Here is a 20,514-nt window from a genome sequence, read left to right as displayed (position 1 = left end):
CAACAGTCATTTCAGTAACGCAGACGGAACAATACTGCAGAATTCAGAAATGCGTGCACGCGCTCAGACATGCATGCATGCATGCATGCTGTCTCTCTCACACACACACAGACACACACACAGACACAACATCCTTTGCCTCCGAAGCTAAATAGTTGATTGATGGTCTAAGCTGTGAAGAAATGCTCTCCTTTATGTCTCTAAAGGTTTGTAATTGCTGCAGTGAAAGGATGCTCACTCGCCTGGAATATTGATCCTAATGGGATTACTATCCTGCACCAGAGAGAGGGTGATGGAGGGAAGGAGATGGAGAATTTGAGAGAGATGAGGAGGGGTCCAGGCTAGATAGGTGAGCGGGGAGACACAGGGAGAGGTGGAGTATGACCTTGGGGTTTTTTTTCCTTCATTGATCTTTTTTTTTCTTCACCACAATCCTTCGGTAACGACTTCCGTACAGGAACTATTACGCCTCGCCTTGGAAACCAGAGATGGGGATAAAAATGTGGGGGTTCTCAAGGGAGAGATCATGGAGGGGCAACGCAGCCCCCCTCTCTCCCGGTCCTTTGGGACAGTAGTTGTTGTTGTTGTGCATGTTTTCTGCAGCAGAGACGATGCACCTTACGTCTCCAATAACTGCAAACAAAAGTGGGTTCAAGAAGAATGCGGAAGAGATACGTTGGAAAATTGTTTTCAAAGAAGGCAGTTCGACTTATATAACTGCTGAGCCGGAGGTGTAACAGAAACTGAAATAGAGAAGAACCATATGCTCTCGGTGACCATATTGTAATTCTGGGAAAAGCACAGCTCACTGCCTCGACTGATTATTTCCATCACTGTTCTGCTTTCACCCCGCCCTCCTCATCTCTCCGAATTAATCAGCATGGAGGGCCATCAGCCTGTCTGTCATTCTGTCCATCCATCCGCCTGCCTGTGTGACTGCAGTAACCCCAGATGGGAGGCATGGCCATCAGTGTGGGGCCAGACTGTCCTCTGCAGCTAATTGAAACATTACGATGAGAAAGAGTCACGGAATCTGCATATGTGTGTGCCTAGGCCCTTCTGCGTGTGTGTGTGTCAGTCAGTTTCAGACTGACCATAATGTTGGTCATCTGCCTGTGTTGTGACTAACTCCGGGCTCATTCCATGCTGCTGAGCTTGAGCACATAGTGGCACTCACACAAAAGTCACCTTTGTGAATAATTATCAGAAAACCATTATGTCCGCTCAGTGCCTCTTGATGTTCCTCTGTGGGAGTGTGCCTTTTCATAGAGGAATGTGTGTATGTGTGAGTCATTGTTTGGCCGGCTTTGAAAGTTTGTTTTTCCCCAGTGGGGGGTTTCAGGGAGAAATGACTTTCCTTAGAGTTCGAATGGCAGAAAGAGGTAAGGATTATCCAGACGAAGATGTGCCGGGTGGTGGATGGAGGGCTGAGAAACGGCGACGGGCTTGGCAACAAACTGTAGCCGAGACAATAATAATCAACTGCAAACCGACTAAAAGAACAGAGAATATTGCCTAACCCACCTGGTGAAAACTACACACACACGGGCTCTCTCTACCTGCCTGTGGGGTGATTGTGAAAATGAGTTTTCAATACCTTCAAAGGCTTGTAATGCAGCCAGCAATTTCATTTTGACAGATGCACTTCTAAAGGTTCAGTATTTTTTTATTTTTTATTTTTTTCTGCAACACAAAGGAAACTCACAGTGTGTGTGTGTGTGTGTGTGTGTGTGTGTGTGTGTGTGTGTGTGCGTGCGTGTGTGCGTGTGTGTGTGTGTGTGTGTGTGTGTGTGTGTGTGTGTGTGTCCGTGTGCGTGTGTGCATGCGGACGCAGTAGTGACCAGACTCCCACAGTGCCGTCTCAGCCTTTAAGAACTGCAGGAGACTTGTAGAGGACAAAAACCAACATGAAAGGAGATAAGGGGGGGGGGGGGGGGGGGGAAAGGAGGAAATAGAGGAAGGGCAGTGTCAGGTTCACGTTCCGACTGTGTATTTGCATTAGTTTGTGAAACTACACTTTTTTTGACAAGGAGGTCTTTGTGGGATGATTATCGGAGCGTCTGCGTGAAGCCCCGCTGCTTTAAAACTGCTATTCAGTGCGATAAGCAAACAGGTGTGGAATTTGAATTACGGCGTGTTAGGGGTGGTAGGGTGGGGGGAGGTCAAGTTTTAATAGATGGACGGCATTGTTTATACAAATCGCTATCAGTCAGACTCGCCCATTAGATGGATAGCTTATCGACTGTGTGTCAGCTCGCACTGGTGTGTGGAGGAGATTTAAATCACTGCTGACGTGATTTAAATTTCCACACAAAGCTAAGCAGATGTTGATAGCACATGTTTTATGCTCCAGTTGTGCTGAATCCAGTTTGGATTATTCTGATAGTTCAAACTGTTCCGATGAGTTCCAGTAATAAGAAGACAGCTTGCTTGGCTGTGTCTGCGACAACACGTCAGGTCTCATAGGGTTAAGACAGCACCAATTGTACTAGCTACACTTGCGCTGAGTTTTTCTTTTCTTGGCATGAGGCTTGTTCCAAGCATCTTGGACAACTTGCCACTGTTCTTGTGTGGAATTATTGTGTCCCAGACTGACTCCATGATACTGATATGAGGGCTCACTTGGAGGGGGGGGAGGCATACCATCTGTTGTAGAACTCTTTCTTCTTGTTACAGATGATAGTTCATTATGGCTCTAGCTGTATGGTTGGGGTCACTGTCTAGCTGGAAAATGAATCTCAGATGCTTCCCTAAGGGTTCTGGATGGTATGTCGTATAAATCAAAGCTTTTATGCACAGATCTCTATATTTAAAGGCGTAGACATGCGGCCATGCCATTAGAGGCTTCACCCCTAATGCTCCTGCAAGTGGTTGATCCTCAGCCAGTACATGCGACTGATGGTCTGGCACTGATCGCTTATGACACAGGCAGCCACGGGGGGTCCTCGGGGCCTATGAGGGCCACACAGTCTCATTTTGGCTTGACATCACTGGCTCTGACCTCAGAGGCGGTGCAAAGCTGAAGGCGCAAAGTGCCTCATTTGATTGAGCAGAGCGAGAGCTTAGAAAGACAGAGATAATGATTTCCCTCTGTGAGCCATTCATAGTATTTGTGCTGTTGTGGAAATCAACAGACTGTGTAGAACAAACACACAGGGCAAGCATCTGTACTCGAGAGAAAGACACCTCTATCTTCTGGGGAAAAAAAAGTGATTCATCTCAGTGCAAAATAGCAATCATATCTCATTCTTCTCTTAACCGCTGGCTACACGATGACAGAGAAAATGCAAAGTATAGATATTCACAATGCTGAGGTTTATCTGTGCCAAACACACACAAATCAGCATTTTATATACGCAAGTAATCAGTTAATGGTCCGTATATGTTTTTGGTCATTACCTTTCCAAAAGGTGGCAAAAAACAAAAATATTAGGTGGTTATTTTGCGATCGTCGCCGTGGATCTTGATGCACAGCTAAATTCTTGATCCAGACCATCAAATAGTTTACTCGTAATTAAGACTAACCAGGCGGGAGTTTGAAGTTTTCCCCTCCCCAACAGATTTGAGTTGAGAAGGGAAATCCAAAGATATAGATTACTTGTGATTAATGATTTCTGGAAGACAGAATAGGTTATTCCAGATTTATTGTGTATGAAGATGAGCCTCATTTCTTACGCGCTGATTGCGGCCGGAGGGCTCCGCAGGTTGTGTTACGCCTGTGTTTATGCATGTGTGAGCGTGCACATTTCCCAGGACACAGCACCCTGAGACTGATGTGCCTCGCGTGTAATAAAGAAGCAGCATAATGAGATGCCTAACTTTCCCTCTTTGAATGATATTTTACATTAAAAATGTAAATTAAAAAGTCCCCCCTTCACCACACCCCGACCCCCCTCTCCTCATCACCATGTCCAAAACAATTTTCTGCATGGCTCCCTTGCGGTACTGGAGCAGAGTGTGTGTTTGTGCGTGGTCGTGCGTGTGTGCACGTGTGCATGCGTGCGCGTGTGTGTCCGTTCTTGTCTGGACCCTAAATGATTGTGATTGCATTTCCATCGGATTTTCTCCCCGGCGAGAAGGAAAGCAGGGCCGGAGACGGAGAAATGGGATCAGAGGGGGAAACTCATCTCCCCTTCCCAGACACAGTCCCTTTCTCACACACACACAGATACACACTCTCACACACTCACACAAATACATTGAATGGTGTCTTCTATTACTTGGGGTATTAGCATTACTAATGAGGTGTGAGAGAGGGACAGAGATGAAGCAAGTGAAAAAAGGAAAAAGAGGTGGATCAGGGAAACAGAGCGAGCGAGAGGGAGAGGAGTAACTATCAATCTCATCGCAAAGGAATCAATGAAGAAGATATAGAGTTGGAGAGGAAGGCAGGGAGCAGAAATTTACTGGGAAAGAGTGAGAGTTGGTAAAGGAGGGAGAAGCAAGACGGGCAGAATGAAAGTAAAGGCGTAGCAAGAACTGAGAAGTGACATTTCCCATCCAAAACCATCTGTTCTGTGGTGTAGACTGCATGCGTGTGTCTGTGTGTCTGCTCTCTATGTACATACGTGTATTATCACAGACATATGTGAGAAGCTGGTTATCGTATCTGGTAATCCAGGAGGATTTCACGACTCATCAAGTGGGATGAGAGGATATCCCGATTTACTAACAATGGCTTTAAGAGATGCTTTCAAACTTCATACTCATATATTCTGCAAGTGTGTGTGTGTGTGTGTGTGTGTGTGTGTGTGTGTGTGTGTGTGTGTGTGTGTGTGTGTGTGTGTTCAGACAAGTTGTACCCATTGGACACCTGTTCTGATAACTCAACACTGACAAGCTTATTGTTCAAGTGCTACCAACACTATAATTCCCTATACTGTCTGTAATGCACAAGTAATGAAGCATCCTACAGTGTGTACGTGTGTGAGGTCGTGTGATGTGTGTGTTTCACCCCAGATAGCATCTTTGCACTAGATAAACCTATTGTTCTCCCCTCTAACCACCATTATCCCAGTGCAGAGGAAAACTGCTTCACTTGTTCAGTGCAAAATCCAGAGTATCGCTCCTCACCCATCTCCTAGCGCTGTCTCATCTCATCTCTCCATCCATTCGCTTTTTTAATTTCATCTGTTTTTGCGTCTCCATCTGGGGCTCCTCGGTTTTTGGTTTGTTTGGTTTTTTTTGTTTGTTTTTTTTTGGGGGGGGGGGGGGGGTTGTTCTTCCTGCACATCATTTGTGCAATCACTCTCTTCTTTTTACCCCCTCCCCCCCCTCCTCTTCTTGCACTCCTTCTTTTGTCTGTCATAGCTGGGTACAGCGCAGTCATTTGCTGCTATAGTCTATAGCTAGAAGCCCTCTCGCAGAGATAGATGCCTGCCTATGAAAGACATTTGTTTCCTTTACTGTCACTGTGCAATAATCAGCCACTCTAACGTAATCAACATATTGCCCTTGCAGTAAATACAGCTGAGCAAGTGGATCCGCGCACACTTGTGTGGGCATGTGAGCTTCTGTGTGTGTGTGTGTGTGTGTGTGTGTGTGTGTGTGTGTGTGTGTGTGTGTGTGTGTGTGTGTGTGTGTGTGTAAATGGGAAGGGAGTGCAGGTTTTTTTTCTTTTTGCTGTATTTGTGTGCGTGTGTACCTGCAATCGTGTAGATGGGGATGGGTGTCTGTTCGGCCTCTCTTCTTTTCTTTGGCAGCGCATGCAAATGCAGATTCTCATGCATGCGTATGCCATGTGACAGAGAGAGATGATTCTTGGTGAAAAACCAGTTTGTTAACGAATTAGAGTTAATTAGCCAACTTTCAGTTCCCAATGCTGTAATTGGGCCCATTTCTCTCTGTTTCCTCCAGCTGGCGTCTCTCATCCACTGCGGAGAAAGGAGGGGAGAGAGAGAGAGGAGTGAGGGGAGGAGAGAGCGGAGGGATGAGTTGGAGGAGTTGTTGGGGAGTAGGAGGGGGGGCATTACATGTCTGTAGGGGTCTGTGGAGTGCGAGCGAACTTACCCCCTGGGGGTAAGAACCACTTGCACCGGGATTCGAGACAGTAAGAAGTATTAACTGAGAGATAATGACGAAAGGAAGGCTGATGGGAATGAAAATGCAAAAGAACGTGTGAGATGAGGGCGGAGAGGAAGTGCGAGGGAGGGGGGTGATGGTTTGAGGGGAAGGGGCGCGAGTGGGGTGACAGAAATATTGAAGGATGAGAGGGGAGACGGTGAAATCATAAGCCATTGCAAATTGAGGGAGAAAGATGCACAGTGGTACAGCAGTTTAGGGGCGAGCACGGAGCAACTGCGTTCAAGTCCAGCTCATCTAGAACTTTCTCACAGGCTCCTTCTCACGTCTCCTTTCTTTTTTCTGTCTGCGCCAGCTTAATAAACCCAGAAATGCCATGAAGATAATATTTTAAAAAAACGACACTGCAGGGTCTGGTTGAGAAATAATGCTACATATAAAAATCATGAGGCAAGGGAGTCGTGAAGAGAAGGAGTGATGAAAGAGAGGAACAGACCCTCTCTTGGTACCACAGTGTGATGATCAGTAGAGTCTAATGAAGGTGGAGATGTCCCCCAGGAGTCCTGCGCTCTCTTGACGACCACTGGGAATGGCAATTAATGCATGGTGTACTGAAGGAAGATTCACACACACACTGGCTGGTGCACACATTCAGATGTACAGTTACATAAAACAAACCACAGCCCAACTTGCCATGGTCTAAACTCAAACTGTGCAAATGCTGCATTCAACCATATTACATTTGCCATCAGTTTACATAATGAAAATGGCGGAAAAACCGGAGAACAGTTTTATTTCCCATTATTCCATACCGGCTCCAGAAAGAATAATTCACAGCTCAAGTGATTGGCTCCATTGTGCACGTACGTAACCACCCAGAACACTCAACGACACAGGCCTTGTTTTTCCTTTGGGTTTCCTGCACAAAGGAGTCCTGTTCCCTCTGCTGCATTGCCCTATATTTCATAGATAAATCTGTGTGTACGTGTGTGTGTGTGTGTGTGTGTGTGTGTGTGTGTGTGTGTGTGTGTGTGTGTGTGTGTGTGTGTGTGTGTGTGTGTGTACACCAGCGCAGCTAACTCCCCTCACACTGGCCCCTCTGCTCATTATCTTATTGGTATTTTCTTCCAGTTGGTGCACTGGCTTGAGTGGAGAAATGAGGGAGATTTAGAGTTGGGGAAACGAGCCTCGGGTGGATGGGTCCCTCCCTGCACTGCGGATTGTTGCATGTGTCTTCTGTGGAACAACTACTTTTAGAGCAGGTCACCGAGGGACCTCACAGTTATGTAAAGATGAAAGGATAAACTGCTGAGGCAGTGAGAGTGGAGAGGAATGGACAGTGTTAGAGCATGCATGCGCATGAATGGGTGTCTGCGTGCGTGTGTGCGCATTAGGCGTCTTTGCATGAATGAGTTGGTGTGTGTGTGTGTGTGTGTGTGTGTGTGTGTGTGTGTGTGTGTGTGTGTGTGTGTGTGTGTGTGTGTGTGTGTGTGTGTGCTTAGCAAATGTTACAAGCCAAATACGGCTGGTCTGCCCTCTTATGAGATAAAAGCGTCTGCCTCTATACCACTGAGACTGCAGTGTAATGGCACTACAAGACTGAAGCTGACACATGTGGTTGGAGGAAAGGGCTGGGGCGGCGGAGAGGGGGAGGCGTTATAGAAACGATGGGTGGGTGACGTCAGTATCAGCCCTGACATTTACACTGCAGGGGGTGGAAAATAAGACCTCCTCTGTTCCGTCTCAACCTCTCATAGTTCAAGAGAGATACTAGGAAAGTTTCGCTTTTTTCCCTGTTTGGCCTCTTCTTTATCCATTGAAATTACCTTGACCTTTGCATATGTCAATTGAAATTGCTCTTCCTTTCTCTTCGTCTTTGTTTTGCTCTCTGCTGCTCCTACTTGTTGCCCGCTGAATTTTTCTTTTCTTTTTTTTATTTGGTCAAAGGCTACATAAAAATGATGACCGTCCCTGCCCCATCTTTGTGCTGCAGAAAATGGGCACAACAGCATTTAAGTTACAGGCCAAGGTTTTGTATTCTGTACTTGTTTTATTCTTTCCCCAGCCTTTTTTCACACTTTCAGCAGTATAATTCCTCAACTGTAAAAGGAGATTCACTGTAGTTATTTATTTTCACCAAGGACAGGCAGTTGGGATGGAATAAGCCATCTGTGAAACGTTTTTTCTTTCTTTTCATTTTTTTAATGTACGCACACGCACACACAGTTTAGCACACAGCAGAGGTGCTATCAGTTGTAGTTAAGGAGGAGGGGTCTTAGTTACCTCTAGGTTAATGATCCTCATTAATATGCGCTAATATACCCCAGGTCATGCAGTAATTAAAAATCTCATTCAACGCTCTCAGCTTAAACTGACTGACTTGGCTTCGTCCTATCAAGATTAGCATTTATTATTTGTCTCTGAGGTCTCTAGTTCACAATGAGAGGTGAGCCTAATAGTCTAACGTGGAGCGTGCGGCTGTTGTGCGTCTCCTAGAGTGCCTACTAAAGGCTTTTTGCCTGTGCTTGGCTGGGCATGACTGTTTGTGAGCTGAAAGGGCTTGCAGGTTGTGCCTTTGGGAGTTGCATCACATTTGCAAGAGAGTGTTTGTGCAAAAGGGGACCACAAACAAGCGCTCCGAAATACACACTCGGGCGTACACCTAGATGCACAACTGCATGTCAAGTCCATTAGCATAGGGACTTCCATATTCCTCTGAGTCAGCTGATGTCAGCTGATGCAAGCTGTGCTAATTGTAAGGGTGTATGACTATTGCATGATCATGTAGGAAAGAAAGGTAGATACATACACACTATGTATATAAGGAGACAGAATAATACCATTTACTAGCAGAAGGCCCAGATATAGTGAGAGAGCCGCGGCAGAGTGTGGGACAGCAAGTTTGTGCTGCACTTTTTATTCCGTTTGAGCTCGCAATCTGCATGTAATTAACATCTGATTTTCTAAGGCAGCAGCTAATAATGCAATCAGTGATAACGCTCGCCTCCTAAGCACATCCTGCAAGTGATGATGACTTCAAAAGGGGGGCAGTAGGATTTGTCAGAGATCCACCCAAAATAATATTTTTGTAATATCCAAAATGTCAGTTCCATTAACTGAGCTTCTTAATGAAACTCAAACAGGGATAATAAATTGGGTGTCTATTATGGTAAAATTGTAATAATGACCTATTTATAGAAATGTACGTAAAGGTTAAATGGATGAAGCAATTGAGCCCGCTTTTTGATGGAAACTGTGGTCATGCTAAAAGTTCCACAGGACACACAGTGCTCCAAAAACCAAACGAGATTGAACTCTGTGACAGTGAACCTTCAGAGCCGCTGTAAAATCCATGCCTCCATCTGTTACGCCTCACTCCTTAAAATGCACACAGTAGAAGCAGGTAGATCAATCCAAATATAAATAGTATCAGATCGATACTAGCACAACAGGACCGATACTTTCTGTCCTCTAAGTTGGCTATGTAGCACACTGAATTGTGTAATTTATTTATTTAGTTGAAAATGTCTATTTTATTTGTAGCCTATAGCACATTTAAACAGACACAGGCACACTTACATTCCACATCTCCAAAATACATGAAAAGCTTAAAGGAATTTCTTGTTGTGTTGAATGTGGAAGGTAAAAATCACAGTGATATAGTGGTCATTAAAATGTGTTCATAATTTGAAAATTAACGATGAGTCATATCATATCATATTATGACACGCAGCTCTCCCCTACATAAGCTGCCTTTATACGTTAAAAACTATCGGTATTGATATCGGCAAAACCGGCCTTGACTTTACTTGGTGTCAGATCGATACCAGAATTTGCAGCAGCACTAGCAAACTGCAAATTCAACAATGCTGTATCTGTCTGATAAATAACTTCACTGCGCCGAGGTGCAGGATGTGTCTAAACCGAAGTGCCAGCGGCTCTGTAAATTCTGCCAGGAGTGTTGAGACACTACCGCCTGCTCAGAGAGAGCACAATGCTCAACAGTAAGCTAGTTAGTGAGAACAAAATGTGGCCTATGTGTTTTCCAGCTCTTTCAGTCCTTTTTTCTGTTGTTACTATAAATAGAGACTGCAGAACATCAAAGAGAGGAGAGGTTTCTCTCAGCAACAGGCCACAGTACAGCCATTATCCACTGGCTCTAAATACATCATCCCTCTTTTGGCTGATCCCAACGTAGAGGGTTCTGGGGACTGTGAGTGTGTGTTAGTGTGAGTGTGTGTGCTTTATCGTCAAAGGAGACACTGCTGACTCAGCCTCACAAGCCCACTGTCTCACACGCATACATCAAATAATGTAACAACTCACACAAAAGAGTGTGATTGAAATTGAGTTGATTCACGACTTTCCAGTTAAACGCGATATCTCCGATTGCACAAGGTCGCAAACTAGCGTGCACCAAACGGATCGCTTTCCATCTCCTCTTTCTCCCCTGGCTCTCGCTCTCTTTTTTTGTTCTTCTTTTGGATTCTTTTTCTGCTCTTTAATTGTTCTTCTCTGTTTTTCTGCATCTTTCTGTCTTTTTTGTGGTCTTTAAAGATTTAGCTCGTCATAGCAACCACACCAAAATGGCTGATGTTTTTGTAGAGCTGTGCTGAATAGGTATTTGTGCAGTTACCTGTGTGTGTTACTATGACCGTGTATGGTATGTAGCTGAATGTGTGTTTTTGTATTATTTTTGCACTTGTCTTTATTTGCTTTTTTTATGATGCATTCCACGAACACTTGATTTTTAATGAGTATAGTATTAATTTCGGATGATTGTGGGTAATGCAGGATTTGAGTTTATTTTTCGCACTGGCCTCATGTAATTAATAAGAATAAGCACATTCTCTATCCACCACAGAAGAAGACCTAATTATTAGTTGTGTGGAAATTTAGGCTGTCTGGAAATGGTGTAAACATTTAATTCAAGCTTGGGTGACTCACATTTAAGTGCTTATTAGTGAGAATGTTTTGAGCAGTGAATTTTTTTCTTCTTCTTCTTTTTGGTGAAGCTTCTTTCTTACCTTGATCTTTGTCAGAACATTGAAACTGTCCAATTTTTATCTTTTAGTAAACATTAATTACAGCTAATTACATTAAATGAACTGTAACTCGCCTTTTTTCTCCTTTTTTTGCATGGCAAGCACATAGACATGTTGAATTTAATTTCTGCTTCTACTCCTAATTCATGTCCCTAGCTTGTACCAGGTTCACAATTTTTCCACACACCACTAAACACTTCTGCGAGTGATTCAGCAGCATGGAAGATTGGAGGGAAAGCTCTGTCTGCCCAGGTTTTCACCCCACTGATTTTTCTACTGCAGCATCTAAAAGCTTTCTCCAGTGGAAATAACAAACAGAGATATTGGACTTCCAGATAGAATATAAATTTAATGTCCAAAGCTGCAGGCAGGTTTCTGTTGTTTTTGTCAGTGGCTACACTAAGTGCCAAGACCAAGTGCTATCTCCGGTAATCAAAGACTTTGTCCATATGTGACTCTCGGCCCTTCTCTCAAGTGCGAAAACATGGAAGCAGCTTTGCTGGTGCCATGAAATCTTTTGGATTTAATACAGAAAAAAGTGCTTTTTCTATTATTCAGATGTAATATTTGTTTCACTTGTCTTCGTTTCATAATAGGAATGAAACTGAAAATAATTGGGTGCCATTTTTAAACGCCGGCTTTTATTCAGTGTCATATTGAGGATGTGTTTTGTGTGGTTCTTGTTACTCTGTTCACATATCTGCACGGATCAGGCACGATGTTAAAACTGCTGGCACGTTAAGGGAACGACGTTAATGGCAAACTTTCTGTCCTGGCATCCATGTGGATGTTCCTTTCACACATACCACCCACCTAAACATTGTTGCAGACCAAGCACCCCCCCCCACCAACCATGGCAACAGCACTTACTTCTCTCACATCACCCCGACTGCTCGAGGCAGATGGCTGACCTCCCCAAGCCTGGATTTGAGCGAAGTTTCTTCCTATTGAAATTGAGTTTTTTTTCTTTCAACTGTCACAAGAAATTGTTGGGTTTCGTTCCTTTAATATTGACATCTCTTTACATTACAGTGCAAGGTGCCTTGAGATAACTGTTGCTGCAAATTAGAACTGTATAAATACAAGGTTTAATATATGCCGTATGCATAATTTTTGGTGATTTTGCTGATTAATAATTTATTGTGTTTTCTTCCCTGATATGTCCATTTTTTCTGCTTGGATCATTAATAGGCAATGGGTTGCTTAGTGAGCACAGCAGCAGCACAAAAGTGATGTATTGATACGGATTTTGCAAATGACTCGCACACACACGCACACACACACCAGCAAACAGACTATTCTGCACAGAAATGTCGCCCTGTGCTCCTTTCAGCAATTACTGAGCATGTTCAGAGTTAATGGAAAGCTGAGAGGATAGCTATCTATAGCTCTTCACCTTAGGTTGAAGGTCTGGCCGTATTTTTGTGCTTACCATGCACGTATATTGTGTTTGTGCATGTGCAGCTGTGGTGAAGTGCGCTTGCTCATGCATCTGTGCGTGTGTTTGCATTGATGTGGGAGGAGGAGGCTATTTATTTTGATTGTTTTCAATGAGGCTCCAATGCGTAGAATCCATAACAATACCATCAATCCACAGCAGGAGCAGCAACATGGATGTAATTTATATGGTAATGCAGCCTGCGTGGTTGCCCCAAGTTACACAGTGGACATCTCTGACAGTGGACAGCATGACTGTGCTGTAGCATCCTAATGCTATGTATAGCCACAGACACACACACACACACACACGACATACTCTTGCACATTTCCGCAACAGGGAGGCATGTTTCAATTAGCAGACGCTGAAAGATGCTCAACTGCATTTGTGCTGCTGGGGCTAAAGGTCGAGTGTATTGTTTTGTGTCAAGCTGGGTCTGCTCTCGTATCCCTGGTAGAAAATAAAAACAAAAACAAAAAAATGTTTCTTGACAGGAGTGAGAAAGGACCTCCTGAAGCAGACGCTGGAATAATCTGGGAAGTATTTTGTTAGAATTCATGGCCTGCATCATTTGTTTTCCTGCAGCACACTGTAGCATACTATACGACTGTGTGCATGCAAATGTATCCACGTGCATTTGTGGTCAGGCTTGCTGTAAAAGCTGTCGACTCTGGCCTCCACCTTTTTGATCTATACAATGTTCCTTTCTGTTTAATCCCCTGGGAGCATTGTGTAGTTCATCTTCAGTTCTCCATCCTGTCCACTATCTTTGCACTTCATTTAGGTGAATATAGGCTTTTGTATTTGTATAGGTTTTAAAGCACAGCAAAGCTCAATCAGTCAGTACTTTGTTGCGGTTGTGAAGTACGACACGCAACGACTTTTGAGGTCTGTGTCTGTCTCTGTTCCTTCGTAGAATAGTCTTTGATGAGACCATCAACACTGTTATTCAATTCATCATCTCCTTGCGTTTCTTTTCAAAGTTCTGTTGACATTAGTTTGTAATTGGTTTCCATTATCCCAGTGCACTTCACATTATATGAAGGCCAAAGGATATTGTTAAGAGGCCACTAATCATCAGAACCTATTACTTCTGAGTGACCTCAGAGCCATCTTCTGTAGAGGTGGTTTTTGATTTGTGATTGAAAAGATGGAACAAGGTAAAGGTCTTTTGAGGATTTCTGCCTTTAACTTTTCATCTACCTACATACATATCCTTTTTCTTTTCCCTTTCAAATAATCCAGTTTCATTCATTCATTCCTTTTGTGCTGCTTCTGTGAGGCTGGCTGTAATTTTCACAGCGTTCAAGTTTTAGATAGCATATCTGGCCAGATGAGAAATGTGTCATTTAGGTTTGTATTTTCCACTCAATTTTTAAAAAAAATCCGTTTTTTAATTTTTGTTTCGAATTGTGTGTAGTTTCACTACATATGGTTTGCTCATTTCTGTTTAGTTTTTATTCGTTTCTGGATTAGTCTTAAGTAAAAATCGATGGTTGCCCTTTGATTGCATTGAATATTTTGTGCCATCTGAGATGGCAAGTAGTTGCAGCAACAAGTAGTTGCAGCAGCCAACTGGTTACTTGGAAGTTGAATAACCTTTGGGTGACTTCTGTATGCGATTTGACTCACAGTGAAGGTGATCACTCTCAGCCAGATCGGCCAAGGTCTGAAAATAATTTCCATCTATTTTATGAATGCAAAGGCACTACAAACACATTGCAATCAACCCGAGTCACTCAACTGTCAGGCGTCTTTGTAATGCAGGATTTAACACAACTGGTTGCTAACTGGTTGTATTTGTTATATTCTTAGTTCCAACACCATGGTATTGGAATTGGAAGTTAGGCTCTTTACAAATTCACTGATTCATGTTCACAAGCCTCCTTGTGCTGTGTTGTGTTGACCAGCTGCATCAAGTTACTGGGTATTTTTCAATCAATATTCCATTTTCGTATGGTCACTAGTCACAGTGGTGACATTCAGTCACAGGCTTATAAATCAGTAATACAAATTTTACCGAAATGCTTAGTTATTTAAAAAAAAATTTGTAAAGACTGGTAGAAACAGTTATTGTGTAAAAGTGTAGAAGCTTTATTCTCCAAAGCAATGAGTGCATAATGTAATGCAAACCAGTAATTTGAAGCTACTTTCCAAGTGGTACATAGAAGTACTGTGGAGTACTTTATTTTCAGCTCACTGAAATATTTCAAATATACCTGTTGCTCAATGAGAATTAACATTTTTTTCTTTACATCTAGATGACATTAACAGGCGACTTTTTTTTTTAAGCCTACACTGAGAATTTGCTTATTTAAATCGTTTTTGAGTAAGCGAGTTAATTCTTATTGATTTAATTAATCATGTTGAATGACATCCAGCTCAAAGTTGGCTCAGATATTTACAGTTTGAACATTTGGTCTTCAGTGACTCCAGAATAAATACTTCATGTTTGAATGGGAGCAGAAAAACAGACTAGTGAGAAATCGGTGGTTGCCGATTGAGAGTGAACAAAAAACTGTTAAAACAAGTAGATAACATTAATGGATAGGCTCAGTTTAAGCTCTGTTTAAATTAAAGATTCTTAGAAATGCTTGAGTGAGAACCCGCAAACTCAAATGTTATTTGATTTCATTAATAGTGATGATTAGCATCCAGCTCAAAGTTAGTTCAGATCTTTACTGTGTGAACGTGTGGTCTGGAATAAAACATTTTTTTGTGCATGGGAGCAGAAAAACGGAGACCGAACAGAAAATTTGATAATTTTTTTCTCAGAACCTTCATTTTTCAAAACATCTGATATTTTTGAGAGAAACTCTATGAGAACTTGGACCAATGTACTCTGAGTAAACCAGAAGAAGACTCTGAGTCATGCCCTGAAGTCTGGATAGCACCCTTTGCCCTACTGAAAGACATCTTCAGCCACAGCCCCGGGCTGTTTGTGTGTCCGTGGAGGATCTGCGTTTTTGGGAAGACGCCCCTACACTTGCGAAGTGACAAAGTGATGCTGGCGAGATGAAAGAAAGAAGCGTAGCACAAGCAGAGGAGAGCTCTAGGGCAGAGAAAAACCCAGACACTCTGTTTCACATCAAAGAGGGAGCCAGTGATACAATCATCTCTTTAGGCAATGAAAGCCCAACTTTATTAATTAAAACACGTCTGTTGAATCATCTTCTCATCTCTCCCTTCCCACTTTACTCATTTTATCACTCATTTTCGGCAATGGCGCTGATTACGAAAGGAAAGAATAGAGGGGGTGGATGTGGGAGGACGCATAAAGCAGGCCGTTCCTGGATAGACTTCCACATCCAGTTGTTGCTCACACCAACAACAGGTGTGCGTCTTGCAAGTCGTGCAAAATGTGTAATATTAATAAGCAATGAATAAGAGGAAATAGGAGGCGAGAACTTGAGAAATAGGAAGAGAGGGGAGGAACAGGAAGAGATGAGATGGAGGAAATAGACTGAACTGTATGGATAAATAGAGAAAAGGGTCCATTGTGTCAACAGCTGTCTAAATAGCCCTCAGATCACTGTCAGGCACTATCGTACGCGCACACACACATATATGTGCATAGTTAGGCACACACTGACTGACAGCACCCCCTCAGTCCAACATCTGTGCTGACAGCAGCCATGGTAATGAGTCTCTGCATGTGCCAGCATGGGTGTGTCGCTTCTTTTTCCTCCTTCTTTCCCGGCGCATAGCTCATTCAATCATTTCACTCGTCTTGTTGTTTTCCCCCCGCTCTTTTCTTTTCGTTATTTCTACTTTTTTTTTTTTACCCCTCGTCATCTTTTTAGGAGCACGTGCTGATTGACTTTTCCGCGCTCGAGTAGCAACTAAATGAGAAACATTGTCAAGTGTGAAGTTGTGTGGCAGATCGAAGCGCTTTTCAGGTGCACCGCGCCGCACGTAGAGGTGTGGAGGAAGAGAGGGATGAATGAAGGGAGAGATGAAGAGATGATGAATGGCTCTCGTTAGAGGGGTAATTTGTCTCTCCTTGTCTGACTGGGCTCCAGCTGTCGCTCCATCCTTCGCTCCACTCTGCTCTCCTCTCCCTCGGCCTACCGCTCCTCACCTCAGCCAGATGGGTGGACGGATGGACGGATTGAGGCAGGAGGGAGGGAGGGACGGAAAGGAAGGCAAGGACACGGAAGAGAAGGGAAGGGAAAGCATTGAGGAGCCAACTAGCAGAATTATGCCTCATGTATAATTCCGTTGCCGAGTAAGGAATGGCTTCACGGAGAAACAATAGACGATGCTAAACTCATTCGCTCATTCACATGCAGTAGCTCAGCAACAGGCAAAGCTTATATGCTCGTATGACTCATACAAGCAACTCAAAGCCTGGTGCCCGCAGAACAAACTAATGACGGCTGTGTGCATGTGCACGCCTGTGTGTCTTGTGTTTTACATTGTACACAAATCATCAAGGGACACTGCTAATACTTCTAATACAATGCTACAGTCTTAGGATTGCCTAGATTCTCCCCCATGATACGCTTCTTTTTCACACTAATCAACACTTGCGCGAGAGAGCTGTAGATTCAAAGTGAGTGAGAGACGGGCGCAGGGAGAGGAGGACTGAGAGATGTATACAGATGGCCAGGGAGGCGGCTGAAGGATGGCAATGAACAAATCGTCAGGAGAACCACGTGAGCTCATTGCCAAGTCTTTGTTCTAATAACACAAAGCAATTTCCACTGACCTTTCTAGAAATGTAGCGGGCAGAAATGACTGAGTTAAGGATGCCCCACAGCATAATTGCTAAGGAGATTAAAGTTCCCTTAATTGCTTTTGGCCAACTAGTGCAATTTTTCCTTTTTTTGTGATTAAAGGCATTTAGAATATTAATAACAGCATGTGCACGAGCTCTCACACACACAGACACAGCTGTGTGGACCCGCGATAAAAACATGCATGTTTCTTCTTCTGCTTCTTCTTCTTCTGCAAGGTGTGCTGCTACACATTTGCCATTTTTCTATTGCCAGTGGTCACCAGTAGCCTCATTGTAGGCTTTGTGAAATATGCAAATCACTAGGTTCCGTCTCATCATTCTTTAAAAAGTCACTTCATAACTTCATATAGATCATTGGGCCTTTTTTTTTTTTTTTTTTTTTTGCTCGTATCAGTGGCTTATTCCCCCTTTACCTCTTTATTCGTTTTGTTCCTGTCCTCCATCTTGCTCAGTCCCCTCTTATTGCCTCTTCCCCTCCTAATTCCCTTCCTCTATTGCTTTCTTCCTCGCACTTTTTTCCCTTTTATTGGCAATAAGTTTTGTCAGCTCATAGCTTCTTGACTGTCCCCCAAACCCCCTCCATACCTCTCTCTCTCTCTCTGTGTGTCTCTCCTGCTCTTGATTTCCCCGGTTAACCCTGTAACCTCACTGTCTCCCCCCACCTGCGTCCCCTTCTCTCCATCAGTCTCTGCCTGTCCCTCTCTGTCCGTCCCCTTTTCCCCCCTGTCGGCCACAGTGTTTGCTTTGCCATTGTTTATCCATTTTTCTCTGTTTGCTCTGATGAGATTGACCGTACACACACACAGACACACACACATACCTAAACAGAAGACAAGGCTAGCATGTCTCTGGGGTGTAGTTAACGTGGGGCTGTGGATCGATCCTAGCTCTGGTTTCCATGACGCAAAGCTCTGAGCTGGAGCAGTTTGGACAGCAGGATGGAGGCATCAGTCTGTCTCTGTTTCTATCAAATAAATCTCTGCAAAAGCCGCGACAACACCTGGAGTCAAAGGTGTATTTACCATGATTAATGCGTTTCATTTTGATGCCGCATAGAAGGGCGCGTTAGCCAACAAATATGTCCAACCGCTTTGTTTCTTAAGTGATGTCTGCATTGATCTTTCTCCTCTCCCTCGCCCAGGTGCCGTTTCCCCCCCGAGGCGAGCAAAATTGCATTGTCACTGAAAAAAAAGCCCACCATACCCCCTGATCTATCATGCCCTTTGCAGTTTTTTGATTCCTGTCAATGCTCTGTGATGGGAAGATGAATGCTGTCAAATTACAATCACACCACATCTGTATTCTGAAGGAGCGCCAGTAAGGGGAAAAAAAGAAAGGGGGGGAGATAGTGCAATGATGAATGTGCAGCTATCTTTTCTTTTTCTCCAAGGTCTCAATGCTTTTCTGTCTTTCTCCTGCTATGTTGCTGACTGTTTTTGTTCTGTGTGAAAAGAAAGAGAAAGGAGACTGAAAGGCTGTGTTTTCGATTTTCCCGCTGAAGTCTTCGGCGACAAGCGAACAAATAGATGAAGTTTGTAGAACTGGAGAAGAACTAGACCGCTTTCCCCCACACACTTAAACTTTGTGGGAGAAAAAATGGGTAATTTGTTATTGTAAAGAAGAAGAAAAAACATGGCTGGCTAACAAGAGATCTTACTTTGAAAGAGGAGAAAATAAGTGATTGTGTTAAAAAGTCTTCGGTCGACTATCTAATTAGTAGTTATAATAACCTGAGTCCTTCTGTGGATTGACTGGACTCAGTGGCCTCATTCTTATCATATTGTTGATTGATTGAGCTGCAAATATGGCAGACATAATTATTCTATATTTTGAGCAGTCTCTAAATAGAATTTATTAGATTTGTCTTTGTCCTTGATTCCAAACCTTTGGAGAGTAGAGTGAATTCTCTCCATCCCACTCTTCTCTCTCTGGTGTACGGGACAGCCTGATTGTGTCCACGCATCCCATGGCTCCTACTATTTAAAGACTTGGCTGTTAACTTTCTTTTGTCTTACCCATGTAGAGGACAATCGTATCATGGATGTAGGTCCTAGCAGCAGTCTTCTACCATTGGTGTTGAACTATTTTAATGACAAAATAACAGATGCTTATAAATTGCACCGTTGGTCAATTCAGTATGACCCCATTGCTTCATTTGGTCATTTTTTAGGTGTTTACAGGAGTAGATAGCGTCCTGTGTTAATTTTGGCATGTGTATGAAAAAACATGTATGTATATACGTGTGTGTGTGTGTGTGTGCGTATAGTACTGTGAATGGCTTTAAACCACTTATATCAATATTTCATTTTTTTTAAAAATGAGAAAACGGCACTAAAATTGTCATGACTTGAAAGGAAACTTTTTTTGTATTCATTAATGCACTTAGGAGATCTGCACTGATCGTTCTCTGTGTCTCAGCCTTCTGTGATTGTACCCAGCATGTTCTACATTATTAATATCAGGGGATGCTCAAAGAAGCAAGTTTAATTAGGGGTTAACCGGATAGCTTTGTTGAGTACAGTGTGCGTGCAGCAGGTGTTTCAATCCGTGTGCAGATTTTTAAGCCTTAAAGGTTAAGGTTAGCTCAAATTAAGTAAAGCACAAAAAAATAAAATCTCTCATTCAGAGACATTTTGATCTTAATTTTATTTTATTTCCCAACAAAGACAAACACATTTGCATTAGCTCTGTCCAACCAGTAATCAGTAATACCAATAAAACTTTTTTTAAAATTTAGATATAGTTACCGTAAAATTTGGATTGATCCCAGAGTTACCTGTAATTTGAGTCAACAGGCCCCTTAAAAAAATGGTGGCATCTCCTCATTAAAAATATCCACGTCTCCCATTCAGGTTGCCTCTCTGAGCAGGCCCCTGTATCACTGTCAGACAATGCCATCTGTTTTGTCTAATGTCCCCTCCGTCCTTCTCTGCCCCCCCTCTCTTTCTGTCCCTCCATCCTCCAGGTCGTCCACTCCCTCCAACCTCTTCCTCCACCCTGCTCCCTCCGTCCCTCCCGTCCTCCTCGTCTGCCCCCCACCACCCCTCCCCCGGCCCGTCCCCACCGATCAGGGAATGCCAGGTGCCCCTGCTGGAGAAAAACTCCACCCACTCTCACCTGGAGCCCCACCCGGAGGATTCATACTTGCTCCGGGCCCAGCCCTCGTCCACTGGTAAGAGAGCGCTCCATTCAACCATCCTTTCATTCTCTCTTCTCTTTTTTTTTTTCGTTTTAATGTTTGCATCAATATGCCATCCATCACCTGAGTC

At 43.4% G+C, this 20,514-nt stretch overlaps 1 protein-coding gene across 11 annotated transcripts in view; it reads left to right on the top strand.

Annotated features, from left to right (window-relative positions):
• Positions 1-20,514, top strand: part of tenm2a (teneurin transmembrane protein 2a) — a 230,994-nt gene that overhangs the window by 147,168 nt on the left and 63,312 nt on the right. For 9 of the 11 annotated variants that reach the window (XM_026188681.1, XM_026188674.1, XM_026188666.1 and 6 more), the window contains one exon: positions 20,211-20,417. The exons of the other annotated variants lie outside the window; for them this stretch is intronic. In XM_026188681.1, the coding sequence (XP_026044466.1) occupies positions 20,211-20,417 (207 nt within the window). The remainder of the gene's footprint in view (positions 1-20,210; positions 20,418-20,514) is intronic. 11 annotated transcript variants of the gene reach the window in all.

The sequence above is a fragment of the Astatotilapia calliptera genome, chromosome 2, assembly GCF_900246225.1.
Source record: "Astatotilapia calliptera chromosome 2, fAstCal1.2, whole genome shotgun sequence".
Taxonomy (NCBI): Eukaryota; Metazoa; Chordata; class Actinopteri; order Cichliformes; family Cichlidae; genus Astatotilapia; species Astatotilapia calliptera.
Note: the sequence above shows the minus strand (reverse complement) of the source record. Positions and strands in the feature narration are given on the sequence as shown.